General features: G+C 43.4%; 1 protein-coding gene across 4 annotated transcripts in view; it reads left to right on the forward strand.

Annotated features, from left to right (window-relative positions):
* The first annotated feature begins 8,128 nt into the window (after nucleotides 1–8,128).
* LOC122550377 (disintegrin and metalloproteinase domain-containing protein 12-like) overlaps nucleotides 8,129–20,796 on the forward strand; it is a 483,861-nt gene continuing 471,193 nt past the window's right edge. For all 4 annotated transcript variants that reach the window (XM_087992303.1, XM_087992306.1, XM_087992307.1 and 1 more), the window contains exon 1: nucleotides 8,129–8,400. In XM_087992303.1, coding sequence (XP_087848429.1) covers nucleotides 8,184–8,400 — 217 coding nt within the window. In that variant the 5' untranslated portion in view covers nucleotides 8,129–8,183. The remainder of the gene's footprint in view (nucleotides 8,401–20,796) is intronic.

A 20,796-nucleotide genomic window follows, 5' to 3' on the forward strand; every position in this document is an offset into this window, starting at 1 on the left:
GTTTAGACAAACACGCTCAGACACTCTTACACACATTCAGACACACATGCTCAGACTCACATGCACATGCTCAGACACACACACATACACGCTTAGACACACACATGCTCAAAGACACACATAACACTCAGACACACACATGTTCAGACACACATGCTCAGACACACATGCTCAGACAATCACACACTCAGTCACACACACTCAGTCACACACATGCTCAGACACACACATACACGCTTAGACACACACGCTCAGACACACACACACACACGCCCAGACGCACACACACATGCCCAGACACACACCCTCACACTCAGACACACAAACACTCAAACACACATACACTCAGACGCACACACATACACGCTTAGACACACACACACGCTTAGATACACAAGCTTAGACACACGCACACTTAGACACACGCTCAGACACACACACGCACACATGCTAAGACACACACTCAGACACACACACGGATATACTTAGACACACACACACAGACACACACACACTCAGACACACACACATGCTCAGACACTTACACATGCTCTGACACACGCACGCTCAGAAACACACACGCTCAGACACACACACATGCTCAGACACACACACTCTCTAACTCAGTTACACACTCTCATTCAGAGTCACACTCAGACACACATACACACACTCACTCACTCTTTCACTCAGATATTCAGATTCTCACTCAGACTCTCAGACACACACGCTAAGACACACTCACTCAGATAAACAGGCTGTCACGTATACTCATACTCAGGCACACACAAACTCTCACACTCATTCAGACAAACAGAACAACCTCGATAATCCGAACGGGACGAGCAGGGAGTATTTTGTTTGGATAACGGATCTGATTGTCAACAAAGGAAGCCATACTGAACATAATTACATAAAAAAGCACGTGTACAGAGTTTATATTTCTTCAATTGTTAAAATATGCACACTGGATATTCTGGATGTAAGTTTGCTCACTGAGCTGGTCGGGAAGGTAAGTGATTGATATTTAAGAACTTACCTCGACGCCAACGGTCTTTTCACAGCAGAGAGTGGCGCGAGCTGGGCGGAAGTGAGGTTGGAGCGCAGAGCTAGTCAGGAAGGTAAGTGATTGATATTTGAGTGGGTGTGTTCTGGACCCCAGGCCCCAGATCCTGCTCCTCACAGAACGAGTTAGGGAACTGGAACTGGAGTTGGATGAACTGAGGATTATTCGAGAGGCTGAGAGGGTGATAGATAGAAGCTACAGGGACATGGTTACGCCACAGAACAGAGTTAGCTGGGTAACAGTTAGAGGTGGGAAGGGGAGGAAGCAGGCAGTGCAGGGATCCCCTGTGGTCGTTCCCCTCAACAATAAGTATACCGCTTTGAATACTGGTGGGGGAGACAGCCTAGCAGGGGTAAGCTGCAGTGACCGGGTCTGTGGCGTGAGGTCTGGCTCTGAGGCTCAGAAGGGAAAGGGGGAGAGGAGGAGAGCGCTAGTTATAGGAGACTCTTTAGTTAGAGGGACGGACAGGCGATTCTGTGGACATGGGCGAGACTCTCGGATGGTTTGTTGCCTCCAGGGTGCCAGGGTCCGAGACGTCTCGGACTGTGTCTTCAGGATCCTGAAGGGGGAGGGTGTGCAGCCAGAAGTCGTGGTGCACATTGGCACCAATGACATAGGTAGGAAGAGGGGTGGGGAGGTCATTCAGGAGCTCAGGGGGTTAGGCTGGAAGCTAAAAGCTAGGACAGACAGAGTCATCATCTCTGGGTTGTTGCCGGTGCCACGTGACAGTGAGGCAAGGAATAGGGAGAGAGTGCAGTTGAACACGTGGCTGCAAGGATGGTGTAGGAGGGAGGGCTTCAGGTATTTGGACAATTGGACTGCATTCTGGGGAAGGTGGGACCTGTACAAGCAGGACGGGTTGCACCTGAACCAGAAGGGCACCAATATCCTGGGGGGTAGGTTTGCTAGCACTCTTCTGGGGGATTTAAACTAATTTGGCAGGGGGATGGGAATCCGGACTTGTAGTCCAGCAAGTAGGTTAGCTGTTTGTCAGGATGCCCAAGAATGTAGGGAGGCTGTGGAGAAGGTAGCACTGACGGGGAGTACTTGCGGACACAGAGATGGGTTCAAGTGTGTATACTTCAATGCAAGGAGTATCAGAAATAAGGTGGGTGAACTTAAGGCGTAGATCAGTACCTGGGACTATGATGTTGTGGCCATCACGGAAACGTGGATAGAAGAGGGACAGGAATAGTTGTTGGAGGTTCCTGGTTACAGATGTTTCAGTAAGATTAGGGAGGGTGGTAAAAAAGGAGGGGGGGTGGCATTGCTAATTAGAAATGGTATAACGGCTGCAGAAAGGCAGTTCGAAGGGGATCTGCCTTTGCAGGTAGTATGGGCTGAAGTCAGAAATAGGAAAGGTGCAGTCACCTTGTTGGGTGTTTACTATAGGCCCCCCAATAGCAGCAGAGATGTGGAGAAACAGACTGGGAAACAGATTTTGGAAAGGTGCAGAAGCCACAGGGTAGTAGTCATGGGCGATTTCAACTTCCCAAATATTGATTGGAAGCTCTTTAGATCAAGTAGATTGGATGGGGCGGTGTTTGTGCAGTGTGTCCAGGAAGCTTTACTAACTCAGTATGTAGATTGTCCGACCAGAGGGGAGGCGATATTGGATTTGGTATTTGGTAATGAACCGGGACAAGTGATGGGCTTGTTAGTGGGTGAGCATTTTGGTGATGGTGACCACAGGTCTGTGACTTTCACCTTGGTTATGGAGAGAGATAGGTGCGTGCAACAGGGTAGGTTTTACAATTGGGGGAAGGGTAATTACGATGCTGTAAGACAGGATCTGAGGAGCATAAGTTGGGAACATAGGCTGTCAGGGAAGGATGTCGTGGAAATGTGGAACTTTTTCAAGGAACAGATACGATGTGTCCTTGATATGTATGTACCTGTCAGGCAGGAAAGAGATGGTCGTGTGAGGGAATCTTGGTTGACGAGGGAGGTTGAATGTCTTGAGAGAGGAAGAAGGGGGCTTACATAAGGTTGAGGAAACAAGGTTCAGGCAGAGCGTTGGAGGGATACAGGATAGCCAGGAGGGACCTGAAGAAAGGGATTAGGAGAGCTAAGAGAGGGCATGAAAAATCTTTGGCGGATAGGATCAAGGATAACCCCAAGGCATTTTATGCGTATGTGAGAAACATGAGAATGACGAGAACGAGGGTAGGTCCAATCAAGGACAGTAGTGGGAGACTGTGTATTGAGTCAGAAGAGATAGGAGAGGTCGAGAGGTCTTGAATGAGTACTTTTCTTCAGTATTTACAAACGAGAGGGACCGTTTTGTTGAAGAGGAGAGTGTGAAACGGACTGGTAGGCGAGAGGAGATACATGTTAGGAAGGAAGATGTGGTGGGCATTTTGAAAAACTTGAGGATAGACAAGTCCCCCGGGCCTGATGGGATATATCCTAGGATTATGTGGGAAGCAAGAGAGGAAATTGCAGAACCGTTGGCAATGATCTTTTCGTCTTCACTGTCAACGGGGGTGGTACCAGGGAACTGGAGAGTGGTGAATGTTGTGCCCCGTTCAAAAAAGGGAATAGGGATAACCCCGGGAATTACAGGCCAGTTAGTCTTACTTCGGTGGTAGGTAAAGTAATGGAAAGGGTACTGAGGGATACGATTTATCAGTATCTGGAAAGGCACTGCTTGATTAGGGACAGCCAGCACGCATTTGTGAAGGGTAGGTCTTGCCTTACAAGTCTGATTGAATTCTTTGAGGAGGTGACCAAGCATGTGGATGAGGGTAGAGCAGTGGATGTAGTATACATGGATTTTAATAAGGCATTTGATAAGGTTCCCCATGGTAGGCTTATGCGGAAAGTCAGGAGGCATGGGATAGTGGGAAATTTGGCCAGTTGGATAGAGAACTGGCTAACTGGTCGAAGTCAGAGAGTAGTGGTAGATGGTAAATATTCAGTCTGGAGCCCAGTTACAAGTGGAGTTCCGCAGGGATCAGTTCTGGGTCCTCTGCTGTTTGTAATTTTTATTAATGACTTGGAAGAGGGTTTCGAAGGGTGGGTCAGTAAATTTGCAGATGATACGAAGATTGGTGGAGTTGTGGATAGTGAGGCTGCAAAGGGACTTAGCTATGATGCAGAGCTAGGCTGAGGAGTGGCAGATGGAGTTCAACCCTGTCAAGTGTGAGGTTGTCCATTTTGGAAGGACAAATAAGAATGCGGAATATAGGGTTAACGGCAGGGTTCTTAGTGAGGTGGAGGAGCAGAGGGATCTTGGGGTCTATGTTCATAGATCTTTGAAAGTAGCCACTCAGGTGGATAGAGCTTGTAAGAAGGCCTATGGTGTATTAGCGTTCATTAGCAGAGGGATTGAATTCAAGAGTCATGAAGTGATGTTGCAACTGTACAGGACCTTGGTTAGGCCACATTTGGAGTACTGTGTGCAGTTCTGGTCGCCTCACTTTAGGAAAGATGTGGAAGCTTTGGAGAGGGTGCAGAGAAGATTTACCAGGATATTACCGGGAATGGAGAATAGGTCGTACGAGGATAGGTTGAGAGTGCTAGGCCTTTTCTCATTGGAACGGCAAAGGATGAGGGGTGACTTGATAGAGGTTTATAAGATGATCAGAGGAATAGATTGAGTAGACAGTCAGAAACTTTTTCCCCGGGTACAACAGAGTGTTACAAGGGGACATAAATTTAAGGTGAAGGGTGGAAGGTATAGGGGAGATGTCAGGGGTGGGTTCTTTACCCAGAGAGTGGTGGGGGCATGAAATGCGCTGCCTGTGGGAGTGGCAGAGTCAGAATCATTGGTGACCTTTAAGCGGCAATTGGATAGGTACATGGATGGGTGCTTAAGCTAGGACAAATGTTCGGCACAACATCGTGGGCCGAAGGGCCTGTTCTGTGCTGTATAGTTCTATGTCCTATTGTTCATTTTCAGACGTTTCGTCATCATACTTGGTAACATCATCAGTGAGTCTCCGATGGAACACCAGTGTTAGTGACCCGCTTTCTATTTACATGTTCAGGTTTCCTTGGATTGGTGATGTTATTTCCTGTGTTGGTGATGTCATTTCCTGTTCTTTTTCTCAGAGGTTGGTAAATGGGGTCCAAATCGATCTGTTTGTTGATAGAGTTCCGGTTGGAATGCCATGCTTCCAGGAATACTCGTGCGTGTCTTTGTTTGGCTTGTCCTAGGATAGATGTGTTGTCCCAGTCGAAGTGGTGTCCTTCCTCATCTGTATGTGAGGATACTAGTGAGAGAGGGTCATGTCGTTTTGTGGCTAGTTGATGTTCATGTGTCCTGGTGGCTAGTTTTCTGCCTGTTTGTCTAATGTAGTGTTTGTCACAGTCCTTGCACGGTATTTTGTAAATGACATTAGTTTTGCTTGTTGTCTGTATATGTTCTTTCAAGTTCATTAGCTGCTGTTTTCGTGTGTTGGTGGGTTTGTGGGCTACCATGATGCCAAGGGGTCTGAGTAGTCTGGCAGTCATTTCTGAGATGTCTTTGATGTAGGGGAGAGTGGCTAGGGTTTCTGGACGTGTTTTGTCTGCTTGTTTGGGTTTGTTGCTGAGAAATCGGCAAACTGTGTTCATTGGGTACCCATTCTTTTTGAATACACAGTATGGGTGATTTTCCTCTGCTCTGCGTAGTTCCTCTGTGCTGCAGTGTGTGGTGGCTCATTGAAATAATGTTCTAATGCAGCTTCATTTGTAGATGTTGGGATAACTGCTTCTGTAGTTCAGTATTTGGTCCATATGTGTTGTTTTCCTGTAGACACTGGTTTGAAGTTCCCCATTGGCTGTTTGCTCTACTGCAACATCTAGGAATGGCAGTTTGTTGTTGTTTTCCTCCTGTTTAGTGAATTTTATTCCACTAAGGGTATTATTGATGGACTTGAAGGTTTCCTCTAATTTGTTTCTTTTAGTGATGAAAAAGGTGTCATCCAGGTAACGGACCCAGAGTTTGGGTTGGATGGTTGGCAGAGCATTACTGTCTCTGCTGAGAACCCCGATATCGGAGATCCCATGGGGGTTCTGTTGGTTTGTCTGTAGGTTTTGTTGTTGAAGGTGAAGTGGGTGGTAAGGCATAGGTCCACTAGCTTGATGATACTATCCTTGCTGATGAAGTTAGTGGTCTTTGGGTCTTCTAATAGTGTAGTCAGTGTTTCCTTGGCCAGGTTGATGTTGATGGATGTGAACAGGACTGTTACAGCAGAGGAGACCATTATTTCATCCTCTTCTATCTTGATGTCTTTGGTCTTCAGGAATTCTTGGGTGGAGTGGATAGAGTAGTGTGATTCTTCTACTAAGTTTAGCCTTTGGTGTAGCTCTTTGGCTAATCTGTAAGTTGGTATTCCAGGTAGCGAGACTATGAGTCTGAGGGGGGCTCCTGGTTTGTGAATTTTGGGGAATCCGAAAAAGTGTGATGTTTTGGAGCCATCTGGTTTCATTTTTTTTGGAAGTCAGTCTTGAATAATTTTCCAGATTTCTGATGTTTTTTGAATAATGTTGTGATTCAGTTCTCTAGTTGTGGGGTCGGGTCTATCACCACCTGTTGGTAAGTGTTGGTATCTGCAAGGACTGCATTCACTTTCTCAATGTCGTCTGTTCAGTTTAAAATGACTGGCAAGTGTCCTTTGTCTGCAGGGAGGATAATGGTGTTTTTATCTTTTTCTAGTCCTTCTCGTGTTTTCCTTTCTTGTGTATTGAGTGTGTTTCCTTCCATTTTTCTGCTTAATGTTGGCGCGACTGTCTGTTTGATGGTTTGTTGGGTTCCTTCTGTGAGTTTGTTGTCTTTCAGTGTTGTTTCTCATGCTGCTCAGAAATCTTTCTTGTCCGCATTCTGCAGAAGTTGTAATCTAATCATTTTACTAAGACAGTGTCTGTTAAGTTTTTTATCCATGCTTCTGTATTGTCTGTGTTGTTATTTTGTGTGAGTTTGTCTAGTTTGTTCTCTGCAGGTCTGATTCCTGAAGAAGGGCTCATGCCCGAAACATCGATTCTCCTGCTCCTTTGATGCTGCCTGACCTGCTGCGCTTTTCCAGCAACACATTTTCAGCTCTGATCTCCAGCATCTGCAGTCCTCACTTTCTCCTCTCTGCAGGTCTAGTTTATATCATTTTCTGGGTTTGTTGCTGTCTAATGTCTATGGCTAATTGTGCTGTACCTGTCCAATCATGGTCTGTCACGTTAGTGAGTAACATTTGTTGGTGCAAAATTTCCCGGTTGTGTTTACAGAGTCCGTTGTGGGCATAATGAATCACTTCTCTAAGCATTCTGCGGCCATTTGTTCTGCTATTCTTTTGACTGGTGGGTGGTAAAGGGAGGTTCGTATTTAAGACATTTCGATAGAACCTGCATTCGTGCAGGAAGTACAGCTGTTCGCGGGTGGCGCTCTGTCGGATGGTGTTGGTTCTCTATTTGTCAGGCATGACCTCCCTTTGCTGACTCAGCCTTATTTCACCATGCACTTGCAAGTACTCCACAATCCCATGCTTAATAATGGATTCTAAAGTTGAGGTCAGGGTAACAGGCCTATAATTAACCATTTCTGCCTCCATTCCCTTCTTAAACAGGTGCATCCCATTAATCATTTTCCAAGCCAGCCAATTCCCACCCCATCAGTCTACTCTCAATCATCAGTAAAGTGATGGAAGGGCTCATCAATAGTGCTATGAAGCAGCACTGCTCAGTGACACCCAGACAACACCTTCCAAACCCACAACCACTTCCATCTAAAAGGACAAGAGCAGGCGGTACTAGGGAAGACCACCAGCTGCAAGTTCCCCTCCAAGTCACTCACCACCCTGACTTGGAAATATATCACTGTTCCTTTACTATCACTGCGTCAAAATCCTGGAATTCTCTCAAATGGTGTTCTGGAACTTTGTTCAGTCATTTGGTGCCTTTGGTGTTTTACTTCCTCTTCCCACTTCCTGGTTAAGGCTGGGGCGGTTACTAAGCTATTTCTGACATGAGTCACATAATGACACAGATTCTGGAACAAGCTGAGGCACAGAGAGATTGCGAGCACAAGCACAGAGAAACTGAAAAGGGAAAGAGAGATTGATGAGGAGGACAGGCAGAAAACTACGTGTTAACACAGGGACAGAACTTTGAAGTGGAGAGCAGAGAGTTGTGATCATTTACAATGTCCGCCTGCAATGTGGGTTTGGTATTTCTGATCTGGTGCCAGGTTTTAAATCTTTCAGCAGCAGGGAATGAAGAATCTGCTGTTGACAATAGGAACCGTGGAAATGGAACTGTGTTCACTGTCCCCAGTAACAGACCGACCAGTCATTCACCAGGAGCTGGCTGGCAGACCAAGATTAAAGGAGCTACTTCACGTGGACAAGGAACTGCCTCAGGTGAGGAAGATCTGTCTGGATAATCCTCTCAGTAGTGTCATTTTTCCACAATTCCTGAGGAAGCTGTTCATCATGAATTATAGAGTCAGAGTCATACAGCTTTGGTCCAATTGGTCTGTGCCAAGTTTCCCTAAACTAAATTAGTCCCATTTACCTCTGTTTGGCCCCCTTCACTCACAACCTTTCCTGTCCATGTATCGATCTAAATGTCATTTAAATATTGTAAAAGTACCAGAATCAACCACTTCCTTCCATATCCATATGTGAAAAAATGTCCCTCAGATCCCTTTTAACTCTTTTTTTTAACCCCTTGCCTTAAAAATATTTTCCATAGTTTTAACTTTCCCACCCTTGGGAAAAGATTAAAAATCACACAACACCAGGTTATAGTCGAACAGGTTTAATTGGAAGCACTAGCTTTCGAAGCGACGCTCCTTCATCAGGTGGTTGTGGAGTACATGATTGTAAGACACAATTTATAGCAAAAGTTTAGTGTGATGTAACTGAAATTATACATTGAAAAATACCTTGGTTGTTTGTTGAGTCTCTCATCTGTTAGAATGACCATGTTAGTTTCACTTCTTTCATATGTGAATCATAAAACCTTTTTTAAAAGTTACATTCTCAGGTTAACTGTTACAATTAGTGTCAGCCAAATAAGATGTTAAGATATTATAGGTGTTAGCCCCCTGTGTTCCCTGTCTGTGCCATAATGCTTAGACTGATTCTAATCTAAAAAGTGAGTTAAGAGTCTTATGTGGATTCATGCAGTTTTTGAGCAAAATACAATGTAACTCTACAAGTACAAATTCACCTCACAAACGTAAATGTGTATGTGTGCATGTGGGTTTTTGTGTGTACGTGTCTGTGTCTGTCTGGGGTGGAGGATTGTGAGTGTGAGAGAGACTGTGTATGTGTGTGTGTGTGTATGTGTGTGTGTATGTGTGTGTGTGTGTAAAGTCTGTGAGAGGATGCCTGTGGAAGTGTGTGTGTCTGTAGGAGTGTGTGTGTGTATGTCTGTGTGTGTGTGTGTATAGTGCAATGGTGGTCACTTTGTACACCCCAGTCCAACACCGGCATCTCCAAATCTTGGGAAAAGATCTTTGCTATTCACCTTTTCTATAGCCCTCAGTAAGGTCACCCCTCAAACTCCTATGCTCCAGTGAAAACAGTCTCAGCCTGTTCAGCCTCCCCTTATATCTCAAACCCTCCAGTCCGGGAAACATCCTGCTAAATATTTTCTGAACCCTCTCCTAATTTAATAATAACTTTCCTACAGCAGGGTGATCAGAACAGTGCACAGTATTTCAAAATTGGCCTCACCAATGTCCTGTACAATCTCAATGACTTCCATACTCCTGTACTCAATGGTCTGAGCAATGATGGCATGTGTGTTAACCACCTGAACCACCCTGTCTACCTAAAGTGCAACTCTGAAAGAACTATGAACCTGAACCTCCACATCTCTCTGTTTGATGACACTGTTGAAGGTGCTATCACCAGCTGTATTAGTCCTGTTCTAGTCTGTTTATCCAAAATGCAATACATCATATTTATCCAAATTAAACTCTACCTGCCAACTCTCAGACAATTGGCCCAATTGATCGAGATCCTGTTGTAACATATCCAAGAATTATCCAGATATATCCAAGGTTACGATGGGAAGTGAGGAATGAGATTGCTACGCCTCTGGCAATGATCTTTGCATCCTCACTCTCCACAGGAGTAGTTCTGGCTGATTGGAGGGAAGCGAATGTTGTTCCTCTTTTCAAGAGAGGGAATAGGGAAATCCCTGGGAATTACAGACTAGTCAATGTTACATCTGTGCTAAGCAAGGTACTGGAAATGATTCTGAAAGATGGGATTTACGACCATTTGGAAAAACACAGTTTGATCAGAGGTAGTTAGCATGGCTTTGTGAGGGGCAGGTCATGCCTCACAAGCCTTATTGAATTCTTTGAGGATGTGACGAGACAAATTGACAAAGGTAGGACAGTGGATGTGGTGTATTTGGATTTCAGTAAGGCATTTAAAAAGGTTCCCCAGGGTATGCTCATTCAGAAAGTTAGGAGGCATGGGATACAGGGAAATCTGGCTGGTCGAAAGAAGACAGCGAATGGTAGTGGATGGAAAGTATTTCTGCCTGGAGGTCGGTGACCATTGGTGTCCCACGGGGATCTGTTCTTGAGCCTCTGCTCTTTGTAGTTTTAATAAATGACTTGGTTGAAGAAGTGAAGAAGGGTGGGTTAGTAAGTTTGCTGATGACACAACGGTCGGTGGTGTTATAGATAGTGTCGAGTGCTGTTGCAGATTACAACCAGACATTGACAGGATGCAGAGCTGGGCTGAGAAGTGGCAGATAGCGTTCAACCTGGATAAATACGAAGTGATTCAGTTTGGAAGGTGGAATTTGAATGTTGAATACAGGGTCAGATAGGATTCTTGTCAGTGTGGAGAAACAGAGGGATCTTGGGGACCACGTACATAGATCCCTCAAAGTTGCCACCCAAGTTGATAGGGTTGTTAAGAAGGCATGTTTTGCCTTTCATGAACAGGGGATTGAGTTTAAGAGCTGTGAGGTTTTGCTGCAGCTGTTTCAAACCCTGGTTAGACCACACTTGGAATATTCTGTGCAGAGGAGATTTCCCAGGATGCTGCCTGGACTGGAGAGCCTGTCTTATGAAGAAAGGTTGAGTGAGCTTGGGCTTTTCACACTGGAGAGAAGAAGGAAGAGAGGTGACTTGATGGAGGTGTACATGAGAGGCATCGATAGAGTAGATAGCCAGAGACTTTTCCACAGGGCAGAAGTGGCTGTCACGACAGATCATAATTTTAAGGTGATTGGAGGAAGGTTTAGGGGAGATGTCAGAGGTAGGTTCTTTACACCGAGAGTGGGGGGTGTGTGGAATGCACTGCCAGCAGTGGGAGTAGAGTCAGGGACATTAGGGACATTGAAGCGATTGCTGGACAAGCACATGGACGGCAGTAAATTGAGGAGTGTGTAGGTTAGTTTGGTCTGAGATTACGATAAATGCTCGACACAACATTGTGGGCCGAAGGGCCTGTACTATTCTATGTTCTGTAATTCCTGAAGAAGGGCTAATGCCCGAAACGTCGATTCTCCTGTTCCCTAGATGCTGCCTGACCTGCTGCGCTTCTCCAGCAACACATTTCCATCTCTGATCTCCAGCATCTGCAGACCTCACTTTCTCCTCAAAGATTTCAACCTACTGCGAATCCTCTTACAAGGATGCCTTCCTTGAAGAAGCTCTCTTTCTCCCTCTACAAAGGTTTCAGTGAGTCCCTCTCTCACTGCACACCCCAGGTCATCTCCTCTGCACAGAAGCTCTTCAGCCACATTCTCAAACAGACTCGCTACCATAGCCACATCTCCTTCCTCAGCACCTGCCTACGGAACCGACTGATCCCGCACGGACTCCGGACTACGTTCCGACCAACAAAACTTGGACCCAATCAGGACAACCAGTACCTACAACAAATCCGAAGCCTCCAGCAACGGACCTCCCTCCGGATCCTCCACTCCACGCTTGCAGCCATGCGCCACTATCTACATTCCCTGCAACTCGACCTACCCCAGCTCAGGACAACACTCTCACAGACCTGTAAAGGACCTCTACTGTTCTTCATCCACAGAAGGATCCATAAACTAAACAAACAGTTCTTCCTCGCCATATCGGAAATTAAAGACAGTAAGTACCAAAAACATTCCTGAAGAAGGGCTAATGCCCGAAACGTCGATTTTCCTGTTCCCTAGATGCTGCCTGACCTGCTGCGCTTTTCCAGCAACACATCTCCATCTATGTTCTGTAATTCTCCAGGGCTGTAACTGTAATATAGGATTAGTGTATCGTCAGATCTTTGTTAATTGGTGCAGAGACAATGGGATGAATGACCTCAGTTTGTACTGTAATCATTATCATCTTCATCATCGTTGCCAATTCCTCACAGACAAAGATGACTCTTTTCCACCCTCAGGATGAGTCTCTAGGTGGCTGTACAGACTGAAGTGGTGACTCCAGGCTCTGCTACACTTGGGGCAGGTGGTAGCCATGGGACTGAGTACATGTGGCACTGGTGTGGAAGCGTGCTCCTTTAGGGTTCCGCCTGCATCCATATTTTTCTCACAGCAAATCTCAAAGTGCTTGACACTGTCATGGATGGCTCTTCCTCCATTTTGGATGGTCTTGGGTCAGTGATTCCCAGGCATTGATCTAAATGCCATACTTCGCCAGTGAGGCTTGAGGGTACCACTGAAGCAGTTCTTCTGTCCACCTTGGGCCTGTGTGCCATTTCAAAGCTGGGAGTAGAGCGAATGCTTGAAGAGTTTTGTGTCAGTCATGCAGATGTTGTGCTCAGCCCACCATAGCTAATCAAGGAGGGTGAGGTGGGTCAGTGCCTCAACACTGAGATGTTGGCCTGGTCAAGGACTCTGGTGCTGGTGTGTCTTTCTTCCCAGCAGATTTCCAGGATCTTGCAGAGGTATCCTTGGTGGCACTGCTCCAATGCTGTAGACAGTCCACTTCTCAGAGCCATGTAGGAGGGCAGGACCACAGCTCTGTAAACTATGATGTTGTTGACCGCAGACACCCTTTTTCTCAGCCAAAGGCTGTGCTAGCAGACTACAGGCGGTGCTGGATCACTTCATCAAGAGCTACTTTGGCCGATTGGACACTCCCGAGGTACTGGAAGTGGTCGACATTGTCTAAGGCCTGCCCCTATGGATCTTGATGATCAGGGGCTTGCTGTACAATGCCAGGCCAGATTGATGAAGGATCTTTGTCTTGTGGATGTTCAGGATGAGACCCGTGCTGTGTAAAGGTGCTGATTATGGTCTGTAGTACATCCTCTGACACTGCATCTACACAAGCATCATCTGTGTACTACAGCTCAATGATTGGGGTGAGTTTGGTTTTGGTTTGAAGATAGTGGATGTTGAATAATTTCCTGCTGGTCCTGTCAGTTAGCTCCACTTCAGCGGGGAGTTTGTCGGTGGTGAGGTGAAGCGTTGCAATGAGGTTGATCGAGAGTGTTGGGGCAATGATACAGCCCTGCTTGACACCGGTCCCAACTGGTCGGAGGAATGGGTTAGTGGAGCCATTTGCCATGTCATCGTGGAGCAGGGGAAGGGTGGTGACAAACTTGGTGGTGCAGCCAAAGTGGAGAAGGATGCTCCATAATATTTCCTGAGAGCTATATTTATAGTTTTGGTCAGACTCGTTCAGCAGGTGAGAGAGTCAGAGTCATAGAGATGTACAGCACGGAAACAGACCCTTCGGTCCAACACGTCCATGCCGACCAGATATCCGAACCTAATCTAGTCCCACCTGCCAGCACACGGCCCATATCCCTCCAAACCCTTTCTATTCATATACCCATCCAAATGCCTTTTAAATGTTGTAATTGTACCAACCTCCTCCACGTCCTCATTCCATACAGGCACCACCCTCTGCGTGGAAAAGTTGCCCCTTAGGTTTCTTTTTTTGATATATCTTTCCCCTAAAACCCTCTCCCCCACCACAGGGAATAGACTTTGTCGATGTATCCTATCCATACCCCTCATACGGTCGCCCCTCATAAGGTCACCCCTCAGCCTCCGACGCTCCAGGGAAAACAGCCCCAGCCTGTTCAGCCTCTCCCTGTAGCTCAGATCCTCCGACCCTGGCAACATCCTTGTAAATCTTTTCTGAACCCGTTCAAGTTTCACAACATCTTTCTGATAAGGAGGAGACCAGAATTGGACGCAATATTCCAACAGTGGCCTAACCAATGTCCTGTACAGCCGCAACATGAAAGAAAATGGGGGGGTTTATAAAATGCTGAAACTGAGTTGTGGGGGGGTTTTATCAAACACTGAAAGTGGGTAGGGGGTAAAAAGCACTTAAAATAAATGGGGGGATATATAAAGCAATGAAACAAAATGGAGGTTTATAAAACACTGAAACTCCTTTTGGGTTATATACCACAGTAATATAACCCCAAACACTGGTCTGGGGAAGTGGTTACAAAATTACTGTTGTACATAAACACTGCGCTGGGGGGGAGGTTGTCATAAACTTACTGTGGTATACAAACACTGATCTGGGGGGTGTTATAAAATTACTGTGGTATATAAACACTGGGCTGGGGGGGGGGAGTTATAAAATTACTGTGGTATATAAACACTGGTCTGGGGGGAGTGATATAAAATTATTGTAGTATATAAGCACTGGGCTGGGGGGGAGTTATAAAATTACTGTGGTATATAAACACTGGTCTGGGGAGTTATAAAATTACTGTGGTATATATACACTGGGCTGGGGGAATGTTATAAAATTACTGTGGTATATAAACACTGGGCTGGGGGAGTGTTATAAAATTACTGTGGTATATAAACACTGGACTTGGGGGATGTTATAAAATTACTGTGGTAAAAAACACTGGGCTGGGGAGTGTTATAAAATTATTGTGGAATATAATCACTTGGCTGGGGAATGTTATAAAATTACTGTGTTATGTAAACACTGAGCTTTAGGGCGTGTTATAAAATTACTGTAGTATATAAACACTGGTCTGGGGAGTGTTATAAAATTACTGTGGTATATAAACACTGGGGTTGGGGGAGTGTTATAAAATTACTGTGTTACGTAAACACTGGGCTTGGGAGTGTTATAAAATTCTTGTGGTATATAAACACTGGGCTCGGGGGAGAGTTATACAATTACTGTGGTATATAAACACTGGACTGGGGAGTGTTATGCAATTACTGTGGTATATAAACACTGGTCTGGGGGGAGTGTTATAAAATTACTGTGGTATATAAACACTGGGCATTGGGGAGTGTTATAAAATTACTGTGGTATATAAACACTGGGCATTGGAGAGTGTTATAAATTACTGTGGTATATAAACACTGGGCTGGGGAGTGTTATAAAATTACTGTGGTATATATACACTGGGCTGGGGGGAGTGTTATAAAATTACTGTGGTATATAAACACTGGGCTGGGGGAGTGTTATAAAATTACTGTGGTATATAAACACTGGGCTTTGGGGAGTGTTATAAAATTACTGTGGTATATATACACTGGGCTGGGGGGAGTGTTATAAAATTACTGTGGTATATAAACACTGGGCTTTGGGGAGTGTTATAAAATTACTGTGATATATAAACACTGGGCTGGGGAGTGTTATACAATTACTGTGGTATATAAAGACTTGGCTTTGGGGAGTGTTATAAAATTACTGTGGTATATAAACACTGGGCATTGGGGAGTGTTATAAAATTACTGTGGTAAATAAACACGGGGCTTTGGGGAGTGTTATAAAATTACTGTGGTATATAAACACTGGTCTGGGTGAGTGTTATAAAATTACTGTGGTATATAAACACTGGGCATTGGGGAGTGTTATAAAATTACTGTGGTATATATATACACTGGGCTGGGGGGTGTTATAAAATTACTGTGGTATATAAACACTGGTCTGGGGGAGTGTTATAAAATTACTGTGGTATATAAACACTGGACTTGGGGGATGTTATAAAATTACTGTGGTAAAAAACACTGGGCTGGGGAGTGTTATAAAATTATTGTGGAATATAATCACTTGGCTGGGGAATGTTATAAAATTACTGTGTTATGTAAACACTGAGCTTTAGGGCGTGTTATAAAATTACTGTAGTATATAAACACTGGTCTGGGGAGTGTTATAAAATTACTGTGGTATATAAACACTGGGGTTGGGGGAGTGTTATAAAATTACTGTGTTACGTAAACACTGGGCTTGGGAGTGTTATAAAATTCTTGTGGTATATAAACACTGGGCTCGGGGGAGAGTTATACAATTACTGTGGTATATAAACACTGGACTGGGGAGTGTTATGCAATTACTGTGGTATATAAACACTGGTCTGGGGGGAGTGTTATAAAATTACTGTGGTATATAAACACTGGGCATTGGGGAGTGTTATAAAATTACTGTGGTATATAAACACTGGGCATTGGAGAGTGTTATAAATTACTGTGGTATATAAACACTGGGCTGGGGAGTGTTATAAAATTACTGTGGTACATAAACACTGGGCTGGGGAGTGTTATAAAATTACTGTGGTATATATACACTGGGCTGGGGGGAGTGTTATAAAATTACTGTGGTATATAAACACTGGGCTGGGGGAGTGTTATAAAATTACTGTGGTATATAAACACTGGGCTTTGGGGAGTGTTATAAAATTACTGTGGTATATATACACTGGGCTGGGGGGAGTGTTATAAAATTACTGTGGTATATAAACACTGGGCTTTGGGGAGTGTTATAAAATTACTGTGATATATAAACACTGGGCTGGGGAGTGTTATACAATTACTGTGGTATATAAAGACTTGGCTTTGGGGAGTGTTATAAAATTACTGTGGTATATAAACACTGGGCATTGGGGAGTGTTATAAAATTACTGTGGTAAATAAACACGGGGCTTTGGGGAGTGTTATAAAATTACTGTGGTATATAAACACTGGTCTGGGTGAGTGTTATAAAATTACTGTGGTATATAAACACTGGGCATTGGGGAGTGTTATAAAATTACTGTGGTATATATACACTGGGCTGGGGGGTGTTATAAAATTACTGTGGTATATAAACACTGGTCTGGGGGAGTGTTATAAAATTACTGTGGTATATAAACACTGGTCTTGGGAAGTGTTATAAAATTACTGTGGTATATAAACACTGGACTGGGGAGTGTTATACAATTACTGTGGTATATAAACACTGGGCATTGGGGAGTGTTATAAAATTACTGTGGTAAATAAACACTGGGCATTGGAGAGTGTTATAAATTACTGTGGTATATAAACACTGGGCTGGGGAGTGTTATAAAATTACTGTGGTACATAAACACTGGGCTGGGGAGTGTTATAAAATTACTGTGGTATATATACACTGGGCTGGGGGGAGTGTTTTAAAATTACTGTGGTATATAAACACTGGGCTTTGGGGAGTGTTATAAAATTACTGTGGTATATATACACTGGGCTGGGGGGAGTGTTATAAAATTACTGTGGTATATAAACACTGGGCTTTGGGGAGTGTTATAAAATTACTGTGGTATATAAAGACTTGGCTTTGGGGAGTGTTATAAAATTACTGTGGTATATAAACACTGGGCATTGGGGAGTGTTATAAAATTACTGTGGTAAATAAACACGGGGCTTTGGGGAGTGTTATAAAATTACTGTGGTATATAAACACTGGTCTGGGTGAGTGTTATAAAATTACTGTGGTATATAAACACTGGGCATTGGGGAGTGTTATAAAATTACTGTGGTATATATACACTGGGCTGGGGGGTGTTATAAAATTACTGTGGTATATAAACACTGGTCTGGGGGAGTGTTATAAAATTACTGTGGTATATAAACACTGGTATTGGGAAGTCTTATAAAATTACTGTGGTATATAAACACTGGGCTGGGGAGTGTTATAAAATTACTGTGGTACATAAACACTGGGCTGGGGAGTGTTATAAAATTACTGTGGTATATATACACTGGGCTGGGGGGAGTGTTATAAAATTACTGTGGTATATAAACACTGGGCTGGGGGAGTGTTATAAAATTACTGTGGTATATAAACACTGGGCTTTGGGGAGTGTTATAAAATTACTGTGGTATATATACACTGGGCTGGGGGGAGTGTTATAAAATTACTGTGGTATATAAACACTGGGCTTTGGGGAGTGTTATAAAATTACTGTGATATATAAACACTGGGCTGGGGAGTGTTATACAATTACTGTGGTATATAAAGACTTGGCTTTGGGGAGTGTTATAAAATTACTGTGGTATATAAACACTGGGCATTGGGGAGTGTTATAAAATTACTGTGGTAAATAAACACGGGGCTTTGGGGAGTGTTATAAAATTACTGTGGTATATAAACACTGGTCTGGGTGAGTGTTATAAAATTACTGTGGTATATAAACACTGGGCATTGGGGAGTGTTATAAAATTACTGTGGTATATATACACTGGGCTGGGGGGTGTTATAAAATTACTGTGGTATATAAACACTGGTCTGGGGGAGTGTTATAAAATTACTGTGGTATATAAACACTGGTCTTGGGAAGTGTTATAAAATTACTGTGGTATATAAACACTGGACTGGGGAGTGTTATACAATTACTGTGGTATATAAACACTGGGCATTGGGGAGTGTTATAAAATTACTGTGGTAAATAAACACTGGGCATTGGAGAGTGTTATAAATTACTGTGGTATATAAACACTGGGCTGGGGAGTGTTATAAAATTACTGTGGTACATAAACACTGGGCTGGGGAGTGTTATAAAATTACTGTGGTATATATACACTGGGCTGGGGGGAGTGTTTTAAAATTACTGTGGTATATAAACACTGGGCTTTGGGGAGTGTTATAAAATTACTGTGGTATATATACACTGGGCTGGGGGGAGTGTTATAAAATTACTGTGGTATATAAACACTGGGCTTTGGGGAGTGTTATAAAATTACTGTGGTATATAAAGACTTGGCTTTGGGGAGTGTTATAAAATTACTGTGGTATATAAACACTGGGCATTGGGGAGTGTTATAAAATTACTGTGGTAAATAAACACGGGGCTTTGGGGAGTGTTATAAAATTACTGTGGTATATAAACACTGGTCTGGGTGAGTGTTATAAAATTACTGTGGTATATAAACACTGGGCATTGGGGAGTGTTATAAAATTACTGTGGTATATATACACTGGGCTGGGGGGTGTTATAAAATTACTGTGGTATATAAACACTGGTCTGGGGGAGTGTTATAAAATTACTGTGGTATATAAACACTGGTATTGGGAAGTCTTATAAAATTACTGTGGTATATAAACACTGGTCTGGGGAGTGTTATACAATTACTGTGGTATATAAACACTGGGCTTTGGTAAGTGTTATAAAATTACTGTGGTATATAAACACTGGGCTGGGGGGGGTTATAAAATTACTGTGGGATATAAACCGTGGGCTGGGGAGTGTTATAAAATTACTGTGGTATATAAACACTGGGCATTGGGGAGTGGGAGAAAATTACTGTGGTATATATACACTGGGTTGGGGAGTGATATACAATTACTGTGGTATATAAACACTGGGCATTGGGGAGTGTTATAAAATTACTGTGGTATATAATCACTTGGATGGGGGAGTGTTATAAAATTACTGCGGTATATATATACTGGTCTGGGGAGTGTTATAAAATTACTGTGGTATTTTAACACTGGTCTGGGGCGTGTTATAAAATTACTGTGGTATATAAACACTGGTATGGGGAGTGTTATAAAATTATTGTGGAATATAATCACTTGGCTGGGGAATGTTATAAAATTACTGTGTTATGTAAACACTGAGCTTTAGGGCGTGTTATACAATTACTGTGGGATATAAACACTGGGCTGGGGGCGTGTCAAAAAATTACTGTGGTATATAAACACTGGGGTTGGGGGATGTTATAAAATTACTGTGGTATATAAACACTGGTCTGGGGAGTGTTATAAAATTACTGTGGTATATAAACACTGGGCATTGGGGAGTGTTATAAAATTACTGTGCTATATAAGCACTTGGATGGGGGGGTGTTATAAAATTACTGTGGTATATAAACACTGGGCTGGGGAGTGTTATAAAATTACTGTGGTATATAAACACTGGGCATTGGGGAGTGTTATAAAATTACTGTGGTATATAAACACTGGGTTGGGGAGTGTTATAAAATTACTGTGGTATATATACACTGGGCTGGGGGGTGTTATAAAATTACTGTGGTATATAAACATTAGGCTGGGGGAGTGTTATGAAATTACTGTGGTATATATACACTGGGCTGGGGAGTGTTATAAAATTACTGTGGTATATAAACACTGGGCTGGGGGAGTGTTATAAAATTACTGTGGTATATAATCACTGGGAATTGGGGAGTGTTATAAAATTACTGTGGTATATAAACACTGGTCTGGGGAGTGTCATAAAATTACTGTGGTATATAAACACAGGTCTGGGGGAGTGTTATAAAATTACTGTGGTATATAAACACTGGGCTGGGGAGTGATATATAATTACTGTGGTATATAAACACTGGGCTTTGGGGAGTGTTATAAAATTACTGTGGTATATAAACACTGGTCTGGGGGAGGGTTATAAAATTACTGTGGTATATAAACACTGGGCATTGGGGAGAGTTATAAAATTACTGTGGTATATAAACACTGGTCTGTGGAGTGTTATAAAATTACTGTGGTATATAAACACTGGTCTGGGGGAGTGTTATAAAATTACTGTGGTATATAAACACTGGTCTGGGGGAGTGTTATGAAATTACTGTGGTATATAAACACTGGGCTG

The sequence above is a fragment of the Chiloscyllium plagiosum genome, unplaced genomic scaffold, assembly GCF_037043375.1.
Source record: "Chiloscyllium plagiosum isolate Xiang-an unplaced genomic scaffold, Cpla_swu_hap1 HiC_scaffold_1, whole genome shotgun sequence".
NCBI lineage: Eukaryota > Metazoa > Chordata > Chondrichthyes > Orectolobiformes > Hemiscylliidae > Chiloscyllium > Chiloscyllium plagiosum.